At 40.4% G+C, this 19,361-nt stretch overlaps 1 protein-coding gene across 26 annotated transcripts in view; it reads left to right on the top strand.

The window, feature by feature from the left end:
- The window catches only part of ARPP21 (cAMP regulated phosphoprotein 21), a 150,414-nt gene that overhangs the window by 59,294 nt on the left and 71,759 nt on the right, over nt 1–19,361 (top strand). For 15 of the 26 annotated variants that reach the window (XM_045857078.1, XM_045857099.1, XM_045857098.1 and 12 more), the window contains 4 exons: nt 6,846–6,954; nt 8,818–8,919; nt 14,468–14,505; nt 16,468–16,527. In XM_045857078.1, coding sequence (XP_045713034.1) covers nt 6,846–6,954; nt 8,818–8,919; nt 14,468–14,505; nt 16,468–16,527 — 309 coding nt within the window. The remainder of the gene's footprint in view (nt 1–6,845; nt 6,955–8,817; nt 8,920–14,467; nt 14,506–16,467; nt 16,528–19,361) is intronic. The other 11 variants (XM_045857102.1, XM_045857094.1, XM_045857092.1 and 8 more) reach the window with 5 other exon arrangements.

The raw sequence follows: 19,361 nt of genomic DNA, 5'->3' as shown, positions 1-19,361 counted from the left end.
TCTGGTTTATTGGTCAAAGGTGTCTGGTTTCCACTTAGTTGTATACTGAAATGCTAGACTGTAATTATTGATGTGAATCTTCAAACAATACATTGGAACCTACCAAAAGAAGCGGACACCCACCTAACATATTTGATCCCGCAACAAGACTCCTCCCCACTGCTCAACGTTCCTGTGGCTCAATCCCACAGGTCCCCACCGCATCATAGCCTCAGACGCCCTGACCTCTACTTCCCCACTTTCCTGGCCTTCAAACCGGAAATATAAAAAAATAGCATTTCTTTATACATACGAAGATTGTCTGTTAACTATCAATTAGTGGACCCTGATAATTGTGAACCTCCTCAGCAAGTAAAAATATTATATTTGCATGTAAGTTTAAATGCAACCCTTTTATGTACACCATTATAATATATATAAGCAAAAAGCCTTCCCTCCTAAGAAACAACAATTATGTTCAGCAGTTTTCAAAGAACACGTTACTTTAAGGTCATTATTACTTGCTTATTTGGAGCTGGGGAATCAAACCATCATTTGAATATAATAGATGGATCTATCCTGGTTAAGGTTAACACTAATGTACCAGTAAATGTTGGTTCAGTATCCATTGGTGTCCTTTTAGATCTGGGCTACTAAGAAAAATGTGAAAGGGGTAAAAATAGCTTACAACATTTACTGAGTACTTTACTAGTGCCTGGCATTGGGCTTGCTACTTGACCTGCATTACCTGTATCTCGTTTAATCCTCCCAAGCCTTTTAAAGTAAGTACTATTACCTTCCATTTTTTCACAACACACCAAACAACACTTGTGTAATAGGGATATTGAGTAACTTGCAGGAAGCCACTGTTAGTAAGCTGCAGAGCTGAAAAGACACAATAATGTGCGTTTTGAAAAGCCACATTGTTTGGCTTGCGTATCAGCGTTCATGTGTGAATGGTTTAAAACTTAGTTTAATCATGAAAACCGTTGCTATGCTAAGTTTGGTATGCTAGTTCACATCCGTTTTATGGAAAGGTGTTGAGGTCTGTGCCCAAACGCATGGTGTTTTGTGGGGAGTGGAGCCTCGAGCCATTGGCTGTGTTAATGCTGCTACCGCTGAATGTTTATACAATATTGAAATGAAAGATTGGAGAGCTTAAAGAAAACAAAGTGGCAGTCCTAGCCCTCTTCTCTTTAAATGATTCCTTTGTGGAAACTCTCCATTGACAGGCAAACTTGTAGCAACGTGCCGTTTGGTGAAGCTAAGTAGACCCAGCTGGTGTGTATGTCTCTTTGGTGGTGTTGCTCGTACTGGGCTCATCACCGTGTAGAAATGGCCAGACTCACCCGCAGATAATATATTACTCCAGGTCTTAATTACATGTGATTCCTTCCTCTTTATCAAATTACATAGTTTCTCCTTTTTTTTTCCTTAACCCTCTTACCTTTTTCTGTATCATTGTAATTTAGATTGGACACTATCACTTAGTCATTCTCATATTATCATTAGTAAAGCCATGTTTCTGTGCCTATAGATCAAGAAAGACATAGCAATAAAGAGGGTGAGTTTTGTGTTTGTTTATTTGATTACATATATTGGAAAGCCTTAATGTGATAAACCAAGACCAGAAGCAGGGACAATAATTAATCCTGGTATCTTTTAAAGTTGCAGCGTAGCAGAAAGACTAAGAATTGGTTTGACAAAATAAAACAGCTAAGATGTTCATTTTAGCTGATCATAAAATCATATAGGCCGTGAAAGGAAATTTAGAAACTCTTCAGAATATGAGTATTTTAATTGCCCATAACCCAGCGATTAGATACAAACCACTTCTAAATGAGTGAATTTCTTTCCCATTTTTCTAAACTAATAGCTTTTATTAATTTGTTGTCATAAAATACCACATGTTTACTATAATAATTAGAGATATATTAAAGGTTAGCATTAAAATTTGCCTGTTACCCCAGCATCCAGAGACTTCTATTATTATTATTATTATTTATTGTATAATTTCAACAAATATGATCATGTTATCTCTTCTTTTATAAATTGTTTTTTTCTATGTTAGGACATAGTATTACATTTCAATTGCTAGACCTGCATGTTACATATGGAGCTATTTTAAGTTTCTTAACCAGGCGCGCCATGGGTTTCCACAGTCTTGCTGTCCTCATCAATGGAACTGTGTGTTAACCACTCATTACTAATTCCTTTGGTTTCATTCTTAGAAATAGAATCACTCTTCCAAGGTGGACTGACACTCCTCCAGGCTCTGAATGCCCCTAGCCAGTGTGCCAGAGCCGGGGTACCAGTTTAAGAGCTGTCTTACAGACCCTCGTGGTCTTCGAGTATTCTGCTTAATTTTGTTGTTGCTCACAAATAGCCTTATAGCGAAGAAGGGCCAAGGCCTTTCCTAGTCTAGTTTGCATGTGTCTGTGTATAGACCCAGGATGCAGTCAAGAGAGGATTGAAAGATGCTAATGAAGGAAGCTTGATAGCACAGACTATATTGGGTTTATAAGGGAGAGCCTTGCTTAAAAGGGACTGAAGTCGTATAAAATGACAAAATAATAGTGGAAAGAAAAAATCAGTTGCAAATACTGTAATTGAAAGCTTTAAACTGTTAAGGGAACAATGCTGCTTAGATTCCTCTAATATGTTTGGCTTTAAATATTTTTGATAGATGTCTTATACTACCCAAGTATTTTTTCCTGCTGTACACAGGATAAACTATTTTAAGATATTTATGCATATTGATTACCATCTTTCTGGTATTCAGTATGAAATTCAAAGACTGTGTATACCTGCATATTTAGTAGCATCGAATTCTTCAGTGGTGGGTGTGTGAGGGGAGGGGGCAGGGGAGGATTAAGCACTTTGAAAGTAATGAACTTGGTCTCCCGAAATTGGCAGAGGAGGTAAACCATTGAAAATACTTCCAGATCCAAAAGGTTTAAAAAATAATTATAAAAATTGCTCATCTATTTTAAGCTTAAAGAGAAAAACATCTCACCCTGGCTGGCGTAGCTCAGTGGATTGAGCGCGGGCTGCGAATCAAAGTGTCGCAGGTTCGATTCCCAGTCAGGGTACATGCCTGGGTTGCAGGCCATAACCCCCAGCAACCGCACATTGATGTTTCTCTCCCTCTCTCTCTCTTTCTCCCTCCCTTCCCTCTCTAAAAATAAATAAATAAATTCTTTTTAAAAAAAGAGAGAGAGAAACATCTACCTAAAATTGGAATTGATTGACTAGGAGAGTTTGATTGCCTCACGCAGGGCTTCACACAGTCACACTGCATCTCCATTCAATAGCTGTCCACTAGGGAACCAGGAGGAGCTAATGTTGACGTTTGAAAGGTTCGGTTAGGGGTACCAGTGCTGGTCACCGTGCACAGACCCTGCTATGAACTGTGGGAAGAGCTTGTTTTACCTTAGAAGAGAAAACTGGTTTTGTTTCCATCAAGAAGAAATATTAAATTCACTTTCTCAGCTTTCTGATGATGATATAGAGAAAGCTAGAAACAATACCTCATGGACTAAAATCCACGGGAAGTAAGAAATTTAGACACCTGTGATGCATGGCCATGAGATAAGTAGTAAATTCTCATTATCATTGACTTCAAGAGAACAACTACATTTTGCAGCCTTGACGAGTTTTTCTTAGTTATATCCTTCTATGGATACATTAAAAATAATTTACTCTCATTTTTTTAAAAAGGGTTCATAATATATTACTTTGGTTCCATTCATTTTATGGCTAAGAAATGATATTGCTATGATGTTAAATTAGTGGTAAAAAATATTTTTAAATTGTATAATAGTGCATAACCAGTCATTTTTCTTTTAATCACACACAATACTTCAGCTGTATGCTACAGTTTCCATGAGTTTCAACTGCAAATTGCTCTTTGGCCTTAGAGTCATGGATAATGCTCTGTAAACATCAACCTGGAGAAATCTTACAAAGGTTTATTCCTTTTAGGCATATGTCAAGTGGTTACTTTGAAATCACTGAAAATACTTTTGAAATAATCATGAAGAGGATTAATAATTTGGGCCATTAGGTTCTACTGCTTAAAAAAATTAAACAAGATATTTGAAAAGCAATTATGGAGAATGCTCTTGGCATAATTTGTATCAGAGTAAGAAATATTCTTGCTCCATTATTTACATTATTGATCAGCACAAGCTCCTTCGACTACCCTTTGCTTATGTGATAGAGTCTTTTACCTAAATATGTCCTGGTATGAAAAACAAATAAACCAGCAGTATAAAGGGATGCAAATGAAATTTCAGAATAGTGTTTGAATAGCTTTCTTATAGTTATAACACTTTAAACTGAGGAATCCCAAAACAAGAAAAGGTAAGGTTCTTATTTCCACCTCTAAATTTTAAAAACTTTAATAACATGATTATTTTGGGTCCACTTAAAGCAAATCATAGATTTGATTTTTAAAGATCTCCCTAAGGTTATAAATTTGAACTTATGCTCCTACTAATCAAACTGTCTCCTATTTTGTTTTATAATTTTAAAGGGTATGACTGCATATCTTATTCAGTGACCCTTTGATCTTCCTTTTAATTACATTAATTTCTATACAGCTATACTAAATTTCTCTCATTCATACATTGATTCATTTATTTATTTCACCAGATGCCTCCCATATGCTAGGCACGGTTCTAGGCACTAAGGGTTATGTATTTAAAAAAGAACGTTCTTACCAAGATGGCACTTATATTCCAGCTGTGGGTACTGTGCTGAAGTCTCACTCTCTATGCTTTCCTTCCTAAAGAAGAGTTGATTGCAAAGCAAATTCACCTTATGCTCATGAATTCTTGTACCATTTTATTTCTAAAAGAACAGTTATAGACTGTTAACAGATACAAGAAACACATCCACAAATTTAGCAGTGAGAAAAGCATTTCATTTACTAGAATTTATGAGACTACAGTTGGGGGGGTATTAGGAGAGACTTAATTAGCATTTGTACAATCACCTTTTGGATTTAAGTTAATGTTCTAATTTCACTGGCTACATGAAAAACAACAACAATGTAACATCTAAGTATTGATTAAAGATGTTGAGATGCTCAAAAAGTTCCAGGAGAATCGTTACCACTTACAGTGGCCTCCAATTCTTCACACTAATATTGTAAGACTTTACAGTGTGATAAGTAATTGACATGTGCTGTGACTTTGCCACCCCAATATGTGTTGAATTTCTCCACTGTAAGTGGCCTCTTGGCTGTAAAGTTCAAGTTCCCTTTGCTCCCTTAGTGTTCTGGTTTTAAAATATCATATTTGCCCTTCCAGATCATGCCTTATCTTTTTTTTTACATTTTGATTTTGGTGGAAAGCAGTTCCATTTGCACTTCAAGATGATGCAATGCAGGGCGCTTGGTTTTTCAGTGCGGTGCGAGGGGCTCTGGCCCTCTGTGTGCTCCATCGGCACAGGGAGACTAACCTCTGTGTCCGCAAGGATGTGAAGGGGCTGTCGTCTGTAGCTTAGTGGGCAAATCTACAAACCGGAGCCACAATGATCACTGAGGGATGTTTATTTATCTGTAAAAAAGAGGCAAAATATATGCGTTCCTCATGCATCAAAGTTCTATTCTAAGGCTTGAATAAGATAATAGTATCATGTTGTAAATATTATATAAAGTTTTACAAGCGATAACTGGTCTTATTCCAGTTTGCTGTTACTGTCTGTTCATCACTGTTATTATAAGATATGTATATGTGTTTAAGGATGCATCCCACCCCTATTTGAATTATTTGCTTAAATTAATCCCTTGTTTTCGAGGTGCTATTTGCTCATTTTTGGATCTATACGGAAACAATGTCATTCCCTTAATCACTGGTCACCCATATTGAACAGCAGATGCTGTGAAGAGCCTTCCCAATGACTGAATGCGTAATGAACCCAGTGGGGACCGAAAACCCACTGAGCCTGGGAAGGAATGCATCAGCTATGGCAGAGACACGTTAATGATAGTCATAAACAATGACTGCTCCGAAGCCCAGGCCAAACAGTTGCTAGCACTTCCTCTGGGGACGAACCGGACGAAGCCCATGTCATTCATTGAGTCCCTGAAGTGCAGGGCGGTTGTGGGAAATTAACAAGGAAGTGGAGCCCTTTCCTGGTATAATACAAAATGATTAAAAGGACCTAAAAAAAAAATCAATTGACTGATCAATAGCGTGTAACTGCTTAGAGCATTTTCCCCATGCTAATCAGTCATTAAGTTGTTTAAACGAAACATTTCCAGTGTCTCAAATTACTGAGCTGATTTACAAGACTTGGTCAAGGGTGTCAGAGCCTCCTGGAGCCCGATCCCAGGGCAGTTGCCCCTGGAGGGAGATGGCAATGACGCATAAATGGTCCTCTCTCACTGTGGATTAAGAAGGGTCTTAAAAAGGAGGATGTGCTGGGAGATGTTCTCGCCTAGGGTCCGGACGTCGGCGAATCAGTGTGTTGCTCCCAAATTCTAAACATGTATATTTGTGCTAGAATATGGGTGGGGACTCGGTTAAATTCAAGAGCAATGGAGGTCCAGACAACTATATAAGCATCTATACGTTATATATGTACAGGCCTTTAAAATATCTTTTTAACTTCAGCCGTTGTGAGCCGCATGCAGCAAACAGGACTCCGAATTCAAACCAGCCAAAGGTATTCTAATAGCACCTGTGAGGTGACCTGTGACCTACCTGTGTATTGCCAGCAATTCTAGTATCAAAACCACGTGTAAACTATCTCTTTTAAAGTTGAATGCCACTGTGGGGGAAAAAAACAGCACTGAGAAATAACTTGAAACAGGGGGAAAAAACTTTTTTTATTGATATGTTTTACTTTGCTGGCAGACCAGAGCAAAGGTTTTGTGAACATTTAAAAGATGAAAAAGGTGAAGAATCCCAGAAGCGGTTTATCTTGAAGCGCGATAACTCTAGTATTGATAAAGAAGACAACCAGGTTGGTTCTCAAGTTTGAGAGTGGCTGACGTTGTTTTTGAAGGTGGGCTGACTGATGTTCTTGTCGTTCCTCTGTGGCCTCTCTCCCCCTCCCCCGACTCTGCCCTGCCTCTGATACCACCGTCCCCCCTCCAACCTCCTCGTCCGCCTTGCCTCCCCCTTTGGCATTCAATGGGGAGCCCAAACCCCACGTCCTGGTTGCTTTAGCGATGGCTCTGTGTTGGGCTGCATGGGTGGTGCTTGGCGCAGTTCCTGCTGCATGAGTTGGGGGGTTGGGATGCCACCGGCTCTGAGCTGTCGGGGAAAAGCTTTGTCAGTCGCATTTCCAGATGTCTGTGTAACTATGGCAGTCGTTCCACTCCCTACAGCTTTGTCCTTCAGTTGTGCACAAATTGAGCTGGATTATCAAAATGGACCGATGATCACCTGGTGTAGCTGTAAAGAACAAACCTTGTTATGGTGAGGACAGGTGGATTTTGCAACTATCCTACAATAATAAGTCTTCACACCAAAGAATCAAGTTCATGTTTTAGTCTCCCGACCCTTCTCCTTGCCATGTTTTATTGTCCGTGTAAATTGTCTGCTTGTTTTGCATGAACTGTAGCACAACTCTCTCTTTCTGTGTATTTTGCTTGTGATGAAACATTGTGTTGTTGGAGGGTAGCCTGACTCATGGTACCTCGATAAGGGCAGAGGTATTTTACTCAATTTCTTCTCCACGTGGGGGTGTGGGATCCAGGGCTATTAGGAAGAAAACGGAGTTAAATGGCAAAGAAAACAAATTTTGCACGAGAATGAGAACAGTAAAAAGTCACAAAGTGCCATTATACTTTGTGTCTCTGACAATCAAAATAGGGTTTTTTTTGAAAATGACTTTGCTTTAAAATTCTTAAGGGCAAGATAATAAGCATCTCACTCAAGTTATTATTTTAATTACACTCAGTGAGTCACTGAAAGGCAGTATGTGCATCTGTGACACACCTAAAAAAAAAAAGCCTGTTCATCATTGTATCTCATTTCCTCCCACCACCACCGAGCTCCACCGTGGCTCGCGTTGACTCTGAAACGTGCCGGCGTCATGTACTTAGTGGGTGTTTGTTGAATGGATGGATGAACGTGGCTAGGGCAGAGCTTTGGTGAGAAATGGCCAGAGGAAGACGGGAGGGTAGCTGAGGCACAGGACGAGGTTCAGATGGAAGGATGAAGAAGGGGAGTCCTCCTCATGCTGGGTTCTTTGAATTGTTCTTACATTTCTTGATACTGACCCTGATCAACAAACACATTTCAAATTTAATTCAAATGCCAGGTGCAATGTCACTGAGTGAATACAAGGACTAGGATGTAGAGCAATAGTGTCTACATCTTCCTTTCCACTCGTCAGTTCTCGACTCCATTGCTTTGTGTTTCTCCGGTCCCCAAGGTTTCTAAGCCATTTCTTCCCGTAGCCACCTTGATCTAGCCATCACTTCTTTGTTTTTTTAAACCAACATCCTGCTTCCTTCTGAGAAATCAAAATCACACAGGTTAGCACAGGAGACAGAGTCCCTCCCTGGTGAGCTGTCAGGTAGCTGAACGGACCGAACACCCAAGGCACATCCGGGCACTCCCATTCCAGAAACGCCCATGCTACTTGCATCCAACAAGGAGGCAACCAGGAGCTGCGATCATTTCCTGGCATTGCATGTCACGCACACGCAGCACACGCGTACCCCCCACCACGGCTTCCTCAGGGACAGAAGGAGTGAGGCTTTTCATGCCCCATTTGTTTAAGTGAACATTTATTCCCCTTAGCTGACAGTTGCTTAACCGCAGACTTCTAACAGCACAACTTGGATAACCCTCCTGATTTCTTTTTTCTGTTCAGCAAAACAGAATGCATCCATTTAGAGATGACAGACGAAGTAAATCAATTGAAGAGAGAGAAGAGGAGTATCAGAGAGTGAGGGAGAGAATATTTGCACACGATGTGAGTAGTTGTTTTAATTGCCTCTTTAGTGCGGTCCTTCCATCGGCAGTAAGGCAGCCTCGCTCCCCAGACAGCGAGCTGGCAGGGACGCAGGGAGCCGGAGCCAGGGAACCAGTGGAACTGCAGCAAACCGGAGGTGTTTCTGGAAGAGGCCCCGCTGCAGGGAAGCGATGGAGAGGTAGCCAGGGGTTTGCCAGTGTGCCTAGGATGTGACCTGAGTGGGAATGGAGATATAATTTTGGTCAGTGAAATAGACCTTAAGTACAGAGGCAGGTCGGGTGCCAGGTTTGAAGAAATGCCTGTACATCCACATTAGGCAGAAGACAGGACATGCTTGTCTCTTTTCATATTAATATCGTGCAGTGGAACAACAAAACAGAAGGAAGAGACTGCTGATTACACACACAGAATTTTCTGCATTCTTAGCAAGTAGGAACCTTTTATTATCTCAACGTTAAATAGCAATACTCACTTCCCCTCCATTTCAGATCAAATTAGTGTTGTAAACAATTTTCAAGGGACTAATGATAAAACAGCTTCTTTTGTTTTTGTTCAAATCCCCACAAATAAGATGTGGTAGGGATTTTTTTTATCCTTTTACCTACTATTGTCAAAATAAAATGCAATTAAATTATATGAAAATTATTAGGTAAGAAGCTGGACTTAAATGCAAGAACGTTAAAAAGGCACGTGAATGCCATAGCTGATCCATTGCATGAGATCATTCTCGGCAGCCTCCTAAAATGCTGGGCCCTTCCCTCTGCAGACGTGGAGGTGTGAGCTCCTTTGCACGGACTGTGACCCGACACCTCGGGATCTACTAGGGCAGGTGGGGCACTGGACCTCTTGCCGGACTGGCTTCCGGAGGCTATTGCAGAGCCTCCTGGGCATCCAGGCTTCATTGCGTAGCGTGGAGGAGGACTGCTGTCCTCAGAGTTTCACTAAAGCAGTGTCCCCGATCTTTCAGTGGCTGCTGGGTCCTTTCATATGGAGAAGCTGCAGAGGAAGCAGCCGTCTGCACTGTCTTCACCTCTGCACAGGCTTCTGGTGTCTCTTCCAGATCCTCTCTGCCTTTCTTGGATACATTAACATTAAGTTCTGATGGTTGAGTAATCTGGCTCAGACCTCTGAAATTAGGAGAGTGGGAGAGAGGGAGATGGAGGTAGCCATAGTTGGGGGAGGTTCAGTACAGTTCTAGAAGATTCTGTGCGTGTGTGGACTACTTAGATTTTTATCATGGTCAGAGTAATTGCTGGTGCAGCCTGACCCAGGGAAGGCCATCAGCTGTGTCTGCTGGACACGAGGACGAAGTAATGAGAGGGTCTCTCCGAATCGTGGTAGCGTAAGGACGCCCCCTGTGGACTGGAGGCAGCGTGCTCTTGTCTGGTGACCTTTATGGAGAGGAGCTTTTCTGAAAGGCCGGTTCATTTTTTATTCTCTCTCTCCCTCTCTCTCTTTTTCCTCCCTGCTCTCTCTTGTGCACACACACACGCTCACTCACTCATACACACATACACACATTTCCACTCTTAACTCCGGTTCTGGCAAGCCATACCATTTATGAACAAATTGTTATATTCAAAAGCAAACGCTAAGCACCCAGATGATGCGCAGACAACATGATGCTTTTTTCTCCCCAAAGTTGTACCACGTTGCCAGACACTCACAGCTAGGGGACAGAAAGTCACGTCACTGATGCCTGCCCGTTGGGAGGATGGCCCTCAGGCTGCTGTCCTTCACTGTGGTTCCCCAGGTCTGCAGAGAGGTCATTGCCGGGAGAGGGGTTCCCATGACTTCCCCATGTCCCTTTTAGGATGACGAGGAAGGGACCTGGGTCCCAGGGTAAAGATTGGAGGCAGGTGCTGCTGTTTAAAGGCTCTGTGGCCATATGCTAGGCTAACATTTTTTTTAAAGTGAAAGCAGACTTAAAGGTGCAAAAGCCTCAATGCTAAGCCATTGCCACAGCCAGCGCATTCCCTGAAAGCATTTGACAGCCTTCCTTAAAGGACCATGGCCCCTTCTCTCTGCAGAGGCGTGCGGTCCTTTGATGGGCTCTCTGGTGGCCTGCATTTGCGCCTTTACTAATCCAAGCTTGTTTCTGACATGACCATTCACCTGATCTGTTAGGTCAGGGGGTTTCCATGGACACAGGCACCCAGAGATCGGAGTTTTTACTATGTGGGCCTCTCCATAGGCTGCTGAGCGTCTTTAAGACATGGCGACTAGCTTCCCCCTGTGCAAGTGATGGAAGGGGGAAAGAGAGTGGGCCCCAAATGCAAGACGTGGTCTTGCATAGCCTAATCCTGGAAGTGACATGCCTTCCCTTGTGTTGTATTCTGCTGGACATACAGTCCAGCCCTGGTGCAATGTGGGGGGAATACTATACAGGAAGTGAAGACCAGGAGGCGGGGGTTGTTGGGGTCACCCTGCATTAAGCACGAAACTACTGTGTCTTCCTCTATTAACACAAACTCAAGGGCATAACAGCCATATGAACTTTCTTGGATGCATATAGCAGCAGGTCATCCTATTACTGAAACAGAGACAGGACCATTTAGCAAACCTCCATCTATGAAATTCTAGATTCCCACATGACCATTGCTATGGCCCAGACCACTGAGGTCCACAAGATAATTCAACTCTATGAAGTCAATTATAAAATAAATGCAAAGAATCCAGCATAAGGAAACTATGTTATACACGTCTGATCTTTTTCTTAGCTGGTCTTTAATTTAGTGTTTTCATAATTTAAAATGAGGTAATAAAGCTAGCATTCCTTGCTAAATATTCAGTAGTACTCATTCAAACAGGTTGAAATATTTATATACTTAAGCAGCATTTTTTTCTACTTGAAGTTACAATAGAGAATTAATATAGAGAAATACTTCCTGGTATTTACCCTTTAGCAAAATTCAAACTTATTTTAAAATGTGATGTGTTCTTGATAGTTTACAAATGAAATGTATCTTGGTGGCTAAGGTGTTTGTGTGCGTGCTTTTGTACGTAGGTGCATAGCTGAAATATGCAGGTTACTTTGGGTTTTCGAGGAAACAATTTTCAAGTTCAATTTGAGAATTTTAGTATCTTGAGATAAGACAAATGTATTCATTATTTGAGAACTAAATTGGTGTAAGTCAGAGCCCACAAAACTTTAGTTCTCAAAGAATAAATAAATATATTTGGGTGATCAGAAATATTGGAAATACAACTTTTATTCCCTTCAGCTTGTTTTATGATTAATCCTATGCAACAGTTGCTGGTTTGAGGAAGGTTAAGTTGATAAAGCAATCTAGGTGAAGAGGATATGTTTTGCCTGGAAAACATATGTTTTCTGAAGGATATTTATGTGTAAACAGGGACTCAGGGAGGAGCTCCTCCTATTTTTTGGTGGTTTTTTTTTGTACGGGGATTCCTCCTCAGCGAGAACTGATAAGGGTGCCTGGTGCCACCTGGATTGGGGGTGGGGCGTGGGAGAGAGTTCTGCAACCCATTAGGCAAGCTCTTTTTTCTCCTTCAATAAAAAATGAGCCCTTTATATCTGAGAGTGCGTGACAACTTTGAATGCCGCATTAATTCCTGTGACAATTTTATCTTTCTCTGCTATTAAAATGTACAAGTTATTAATACTACTTATTTTAAAAGTTTAGAATCATCCGTCACTGAATCACGTCCTATAACGATTTTCCTCTTATTTATGAAAATGTGGTGGAGGGATGATGAGATGATTTTTTATGACCTTTCCACAAAACTCAGAAAAAATACTCTTGAGATACATTTTGGGGAAAGTTATCTTTGACCTGTAGGTGCTTTTTTTTTTTTCAAAGAGTTTGGGTTGCTTAACTCTTCCCAGAATGCTATTAGAGTCACAAGAGTGAAGTCGGAACGCTTCTCATCATTTTCCTTCAGGGCAGGGGCAGAGTCTCAGTAGTCCCCAAGCCCAGCTAGAACATTCCAACACTAACGGACCTCTTTCCGATGACAAGAACCGAGAGGTACCAAAGAACTGAATTCATAGTGTGTCTCTGAGGCAACCTCGCTTGCTTTCACTCCCCACAACTTGACTCAACCCTGGAGCAAATCCTAACGAAGGGAAATAAAGACAGTGAGCTATTTCGTGGACCGTAAATGGACTTTCACAGGAATAAGGGGGTGGCACATCTTTTGCATTTGTTTCCCTTCACAAAATTAAATGCCAAATAAAAAAGGGAGATTTTCTGAAAAGCTTTTTTTTTTGTAATTGAGTAAAGTTGTGGCTTTTTTGTTACATAAAGTTTCGGCACACTTGGAGTTCAGGGTGCACGTTAAAGGCACAGAGGTTAAAACAGGAGTGGTTCTTAGAGACGCCCTCACCGACATGCTCAGACCGCTGAGAAAAACATGATGCCCAGAGCTAGCCCTTTGGCTCAGTGGGAGGAAATGATTCCTCCAGTCACAAGTTACCATAAACCAGTATCCTGCTTCCCTTTCTGAGCAGTGCTTACATTAACAGCATCTTTGAATTCAAGAATTTGATATTGAAAGGTCATTATTATTTTGTTCGTTTTATTTTAAAATGGACCTGTGAAGCCTGTGTTTATTCGTTTAGCAGGTCGCTTATTCATCGTTTAGGAAATTTACACTCTAATATGGTGTGCCTATTTATGTTTAGAAACTGAGGACTTCGAAAGTGGTTTTATGTTCATTCCTAAAAACAGTGGCTTCATGAGAGGACTATTGCACCATATTTTGTTTGGGCTTCTGTTTTTCAGTTTGCTAAAATTTAATTTGATCTGCCCTTCTCCCTCATGTAATGGTGATGGAATTTTATCTTCCCTGCATTATGAATAAACACCAGAAATTAGAGAAATGAGTCCTTGGGGGATGGGAGCTAAGAAGAAAGCCATTTGGTTTTCTCTGTGAAAAACTAAGACATCTTACATGGAGTGTGACTGTTTTTTTTTTTTTAATTAGCTTCATTTTGTTTTCACTCGTCTTCTGCACCCACCCACCCCCACCCTGCCTTAGGACTGATTGATGGCATCTCTTGAGTTTTGAGCGTCTTGCCATCAATCTGTTTGTTTCGGGAGAGTTTAACATTGCCAGGTAATAACTGCCAGATAGTGACATTGCACTCTCGCAGCCCTGGGCAGATTGTGCCAAGTTCACGCGCTCTGCCTTGATTTGAACCTGTCATTCAGGCTCTTGGCGGCAGCATCTCCGCAGCCCCAGAGGGAACTGCTAGCTTGGGATCCGAGGGTCACACGTTTCTCCAGCAGTTTCATTCACAACATCTCTCTTCTCCTGACCTTCACGCTGAACGTGGCAAATCTATTTGAACCCTGGAGGTGCTCTGATGGGAAAGTACTGTGTGCTGCATGAGAAGGGTTTTCATGCTACCTCTAACCTATTTTTTTTTCCTGTTTTATTTCCATGTTTCCTAAAAATGGTACATATTTTTCTTATTTTTTTTCCCTTGGAGGGGAAAAGTAGTTTAAAAATCAGGCAAGGATTTGGGAATCCCTCAACGTACCCAGAACGTCTGATACAATGCCTTTCTTTTATTTTTCAGTCAGTTTGCTCCCAGGAAAGCCTTTTTGTGGAAAACAGGTAAAATGCAACTTGCTTCTTCATGTCTTTAGAGGAACAGAGTGTGTCCTGTGTGTCCTGTATCCTCATAGATACATATCCCATATGAAAGTGCATGCTTGCATATATGTATAACCGAATACATATATTTCTGTGTACATGCCTATATATGCACATATATATGTTATTTAGCACATCTAAAAATTATTGGATTGAGGGAAAAACTCCTTTCAACTACTTCTGAATGTGAGTTTAAATGTTTTCCCCATCTCAAGTCTCAACTCCTGGTTCTTCCAACAGTTGTAATTCCTGTTATGTTCACCAGGCATTAAAAAGTATAAAAGTTGAGACCACACAGGAACTTGCAGTTTCATTGGCTTATTGAATAGGCTGCTAAAAGCACTTGTATATTTGCTATTATTAACCACTTCGCATGCCCCCTAATTATATATAGCTAGACACATACTAATTGGAAAAATATCATTTTAAGTTTCTCATTCTAAATATTCTACCAGTCTTTAGAAAAGGCCTAACTTGGAAATCTTATCTAAACTGGTCTGGATGTGATAGTATGTCTGGCTTTGGAGTTAGCAGGAGGAGGCAATTATTATGAAGTGAGTGAGTTATAAAATTTACACAAAGCCTTGAGTATAAGAGCAGACATTTTTCAAATGTAATATATACCTTTTTTGAAGAGTTCTAAACTGATATAGGTATTAAAATGCTCCATTGATTTAATTGCAGACTTCTAAGGTGAATTAGGAGTTCTGCATTTGCTATACTAATGGCCAACTTGGAATGAAAATACGGTATTCATGTTAAAAGCGGTGGTTAATTTTATCTCAGGTGTCGGCTTAATGGGTGGTCCCCATAAGTTGATTAAAATGCAGGCTGTTTGATTAAATTCCAGTACTTAGAGAAAGTTTAAACTGGTCATTAGAAATGATTGCTGGAGAAGATGCCATCACTGATATTAGCAATTACAAATCTTCAAGTCAGTCAGCCCCTCAATTGAGTAGACTGGTTCTAGAGGAGATGAAATTGGAAAGCAAGTCCACGTGAGACATTCAAAAGGAAAAAAGGGCTCATGGACGTGGACAACCATGTAGAGACTGCGGGGGGTGGGAGGGTCGGGAGGGAATAAAAAGGAGCTAAATGGTAATGAAAGAATACAGTAAGAGAAGAAAAACTATTTTTAAAAAAGCTAAAAATGAAATGGAGATTCAGACTGGTGCTCCTTACTCTACAGTAAAGTTAAAAATTCACAGGCTTTAACATCTTAGGGATAATTCTGAACATTTCCAAAATTTGGTCTTTACCAAGAAGATTAAGTGGGCATTTATAATTGAGTTTAGTGGGAAATCCTATTCCCTAGTCTTCTAGCCAAACGTTTTTCCCCTACTTTGCTCTCTGATTTTATTCATTTCCTTGGGTTTTATACCAAAGACGGCTGATGTACTTGTGTCCCTTATATTCAAATGAGACTGTACTCATCAATACAATAACTGGTCATATATATGCATTACGTATAAGAACAAGTCTTGGTGTTCCCATAAAGTGGAAATTTTATAAGTGAATTCCTTACAGAAATAAATATATTTCTTGGACACCTGCCTTTGGGATGTCCATATTTGACGATGCTCAAGAAATAAGGAATAACTTTAATAATTACTCCAAGAAAAAAACCACAACCAAGACATTGAATTAAATATCTATTGTATCTATACAGATTCCTTTCTTCTCCTCTCCTCTTCCATTCCTTCTGTTTCCTCATCTCTTCCTTCCCCCTTATCCAGCATCAGTATTTGAATGCTGAGGTAGGGAAAAATCATGCTGCCATTCATTTATGATCGCAAAATTCAGTGTCATGCAAATAAAACAGCACACGGGGTTGATCTGCAGGAGAGGTGTGTTGTAGTAGAGTACACATCCATTTATTGCCCTTAGGTTCTATGTCATAAAAATCATGTTTTTCATTTCCAGTAGGCTCTTGGAAGACAGTAGCATATGCAATGAGACCTATAAGAAAAGACAGCTCTTTCGGTTGGTATGGTTTACTTTTTTAAACTGTGTTTTTAGATTATGTGGAAAAATTAATGTTAAACTCAAGTGTATTAGTGTAAAATCTCTCTGTTCATGGAATACAGTGTGTTCAGTTACCTCTTTGTAAAGCTTGTCACAGAGCTGGTGTTGAAACCGTGTTGGGTAGTGTGAGGTACCGGACTGGCAAACCATAACTTTGGATATAATCCTCTATAGTTCTTTCCCTGCTTGCCTTCCTTCCTTCCATCCTTCCTTCTTTCCTTCCTTCCTTCCTTCCTTCCTTCCTACCTTCCTTCCTTCCTTCCTTCCTTCCTTTCTCTTTCCATCTCTCTCTCTCTCTCTTCTCTCTCTCTCTCTCTCTCTCTCTCTCTCTCTCTCTCTCTCTCTCTCTCTCTCTCAGGCTAACTTTGGAAGCACACTGATTTAACATTCCCAAATCAACACTGGTGAATTACAGAGTTAAAATTTCTCTGACAGGTTGCAATTGTATATACATTTCCAACACTGGAAATGAATCGATGATAACTATTTGAGTACTTGATTTTTAGCTACTACTATCCATCACAATATTTCAAACAATATTTTTAAGCACAGATTTTATTTCTAAAAGAAAACATGAGATTGCTTTCGAGTACAATGAACTATTTAGGTCAAGATCTTTGTGAGATATGGGTAATGGATGATATGTATACAGAGAGACATATATGTATAAAATCTATAATATTAATTATATTAGATTATTATAATTTACTAACCCTAATATAATAATATTATATATCTTTAAATTGTACTATGCCAGGACCTGCATGAAAGTGGAGGGTTCATACCCATGTTCTGACTACTCTATGAAATGTGTCTCTAGCAGTCATTATGAAACAAATATATACCTAATACCTATATTAACATTTTAGTGCTTTTCTGAACATTAGGATTCCACTCCATTTAGGACATACAAAATAAACAAATGGAAAACTCATGCCTACTTAGAAGAAAAAATTACCAAGAAAAATAAATAGGTTGTGGGCTTAGAGAGTATTTTTTTTGCAGTAAATCTGAACTTAGACCCTCATCATTAGAAAAGGTAGAGTAATTTATTCCCTTACACTGGCAGAAGCAAAAAAACCTGGGATTTTTTTTAACTTCCCTCTTATTTCTAAATTGAACTACATAGTCTAATGCTTTCCCCTTGTATTATTAGATGCTTTTCACACTTGAAGATTAAAAGAATAACCTCACACTTTTTTTCTTTGAAAGCCCAAAGAAAGACCAGAATTTACCAGTACTCCTACATTCACACACCATGACCTGGTTTGCTTAGCAACATAGATAAAATGTGGGTTCTTGCCCCTTATTGGCCAGTTAGTTTTACGTAGCCCTGACTCTGGTCCCGAGCCAGAGCTACCATCTCCTGAGGTCAGCCATCCTAAATCTGGACACCATTGCCCACCAAAATCACCAAGCACAGAAACTCAGGATGATGATCTAGCACAAAGCCATTCATACAATGGTAAAAATAATTCAAAGTGTACATCATATCTGCCTTGGGTTAAAAAAAAGTCATCTTCAGACAAAAAAGGAAAATAAATGTCACCAGTTATGTTAATCAGCACAGAAACAGAACTTAGAATATTTGCTTTATAATGAGTCTAGGATCAAATTCTAGTTATACACAAAAGGGCTGACCCCCCTTGTTGACCAGACATCTCATTACCATTGTCTTCCTGGCTTTCTGTAGTAGGGGACCAGGACTGGACTTAGACGGCATGCAAAGGCACCGGAGGATTATTTTTTTTCATGATTCTTATGAGGCCACACCCAAATAGACATGAAATTCAATTCTGGACCTGCTTTTGCCAGTGTTAAGGAGAATAATCAGCAGATAGAGCATTATAAAACACAGTTTCAATGTGTAAATATTTAGAGACCATAAATTAGAATTATATGCATTGCTCTGAATTCATTAATGCAAATGTCCGAAGCAGCAACATAAATCCTTTCCTTTAACATGCACAGATTTTGCTGCGAGGTGATGATTTCAATGGGCGCAGTAGAAGTGGAGGGAGTGAAAGAAATCTTAGGTTGCCTCACTGCTCAGGGGGTGTTGCCCAACTCCAGGGGAACTATCCAGTGCTCTGGACCCGGCTCTGCCACAGTAAAGGGTGCAAACTGCAGCCCCCTAGCTAGCACCTACGAGTGGTAGTGGACACCTCCTTTGCAGACAAAGGCCCAGCCACACTCACATTTAGAGGAAGTCTGGATCCCTCGCAGGGAGTTACAGAGCCATCGGGCGAGGGACCGTTGAAACAGAATTAGTTATAAGCTTCCCTACATGGAGAGCTTCCTTCTAACCCATCCTGTATGTTGAGGTAAGAACCACCCCAAATCTTGTCCTACAATAAACATCCACAATTGGCTACAACTGAGATAATTGTCACATTCTTTGTACATTTATAGCTGCTAAATAACGGTTAGGCAGGCTTTGTCAAAGATGGGTCAAATTCATCAGAATGGAATGGGGAAAGAAGGAAGTTGAGTTTGGAGATGGAAAGAGAGACCATTGGAAATGGAAAACCTGCTCATCTTTCCAGCAGAAAAGAGTAGTTTTTCTCCAGGCCACCTCCTCTGGCTTTCTTAAATTCCAAAGGGGCTTAAGAACGAAAGTCGCCTGGCCATCGCTGAGCATTTGATACTTCCTACTCGCAACCTAGTCTTCTTTTAGATGGTCCTTGTTTCTAACACCAGCCATCCTGAGGTCCTGAGAGCAGAGAGAGTGTTCGTGAGAAAACTGACTCAGGACAGGGGGACACTGAATGCTTTTTTGTCTCGTGAGTTTT

Source organism: Phyllostomus hastatus, unplaced genomic scaffold (genome assembly GCF_019186645.2).
Source record: "Phyllostomus hastatus isolate PE091 unplaced genomic scaffold, TTU_PhHast_1.1 phas_scaffold_129, whole genome shotgun sequence".
Taxonomy (NCBI): Eukaryota; Metazoa; Chordata; class Mammalia; order Chiroptera; family Phyllostomidae; genus Phyllostomus; species Phyllostomus hastatus.
Note: the sequence above shows the minus strand (reverse complement) of the source record. Positions and strands in the feature narration are given on the sequence as shown.